Source organism: Microtus ochrogaster, linkage group LG2, assembly GCF_000317375.1.
Source record: "Microtus ochrogaster isolate Prairie Vole_2 linkage group LG2, MicOch1.0, whole genome shotgun sequence".
NCBI classification, from domain to species: domain Eukaryota; kingdom Metazoa; phylum Chordata; class Mammalia; order Rodentia; family Cricetidae; genus Microtus; species Microtus ochrogaster.
Window position 1 is genome coordinate 47,930,775 of NC_022028.1, and position 1,194 is coordinate 47,931,968.

At 55.7% G+C, this 1,194-nt stretch overlaps 1 protein-coding gene across 8 annotated transcripts in view; it reads right to left on the bottom strand.

Moving 5' to 3' along the window:
* The window catches only part of Aire (autoimmune regulator), an 11,609-nt gene that overhangs the window by 3,080 nt on the left and 7,335 nt on the right, over positions 1–1,194 (bottom strand). For all 8 annotated transcript variants that reach the window (XM_005360272.2, XM_005360268.2, XM_005360271.2 and 5 more), the window contains 2 exons: positions 289–410; positions 99–198 (listed from right to left, as the gene is read on the bottom strand). In XM_005360272.2, coding sequence (XP_005360329.1) covers positions 99–198; positions 289–410 — 222 coding nt within the window. The remainder of the gene's footprint in view (positions 1–98; positions 199–288; positions 411–1,194) is intronic.

A 1,194-nucleotide genomic window follows, 5' to 3' on the forward strand; every position in this document is an offset into this window, starting at 1 on the left:
AAAAAAAAAAAAAAAGCAATGGGACACAAGGTTAGTGGATTTGGCTTTGAATTCTCCCCCACGCCATAGGATCCCACCGTAACTGGCCACACACTGACCTTGGCAAGTCCAGGGGCTGGGCGTGCAGAAGTGGGCACTGCCTCTCCTGGCGTGGGAGTCATTGAGTCTGAAGAGCAGGATTTGCAGCGGGGGTTCGTCCTAGAGGAGTGGGGAAAGTTTGTTTGGGCCCAAGAATCTTTGGGGTGAGTGGGATGTTGGCTACTCTTCCGCCCACGCCACCTCACTCACCCTGGTCGCGCTGCAGCCATCGGGAAGTGGCAGCGCCAGTGGAAGGCGGCTGCACAGTGCGCGCACCGCAGCGTGTCTGCACCGTCCCCGCACACACCGCACCGTGCACCTGGTGCAGGACCCTGCAGAGAGTGTGGTAGAGCAACGCGGACCACAACTCAAGGTCTATGTCATGTTCATCAAATGCCCCACCAACCTGGGTCAACCCAGAAACCGTGTGAGCCGGACTGTAAGTTCTTATGCCTTGGCGTTCTGAGAAGGCAGAGGTGACCCTAGCAGAAAGCGACTTCCACGCCAGGGTCATCCATCCCGCCCTGCTCCCACCAGCTGTCCATCCAACTCCAGAGGAGCTTGTTGTAGGGAATGTGACTGCTGGAAGTAGGCAGGGCTTTGGGGATTCTGGGACTGACAAGGGCGGGGGGGGGTGGTGGTCAGCCTTTGACATCCTGCCTCACCAAGTGTATTGGAGACTGCGGACCACCAGACCCTGCATTTCCAACAACTTGTTTTCCTCTGCTCTGAGCACGAGACCCTGATGGCAGGGGAGTGGTTTCTGGTGGCTAGCAGCTGAAAGATCCCGAGAGCTGGGGCGTGGCCAGAGCTGCCCCTGAACACAACAAAGGGGGCATCCTTGTTTCAAGGATGACCCATGTTTCTGTCTGTCTCTGTGTGTTTGTGTGTATAAATCTCCAGGCCCTTGCTAGAGACTCACAAACTGTCTCGTAGTACAGGCGCCATACTACAGACATAGTACCGTAGTACATGCAGTAGGACGGACACTACACAAGTGTATTTGTTGGGGTGGGGGTGGGGGTGGAGATGTATTGTCCAGATAACCAAGCTAGGCATTTCCTTCCTTCCTTCCTTCCTTCCTTCCTTCCTTCCTTCCTTCCTTCCTTCCTTCCT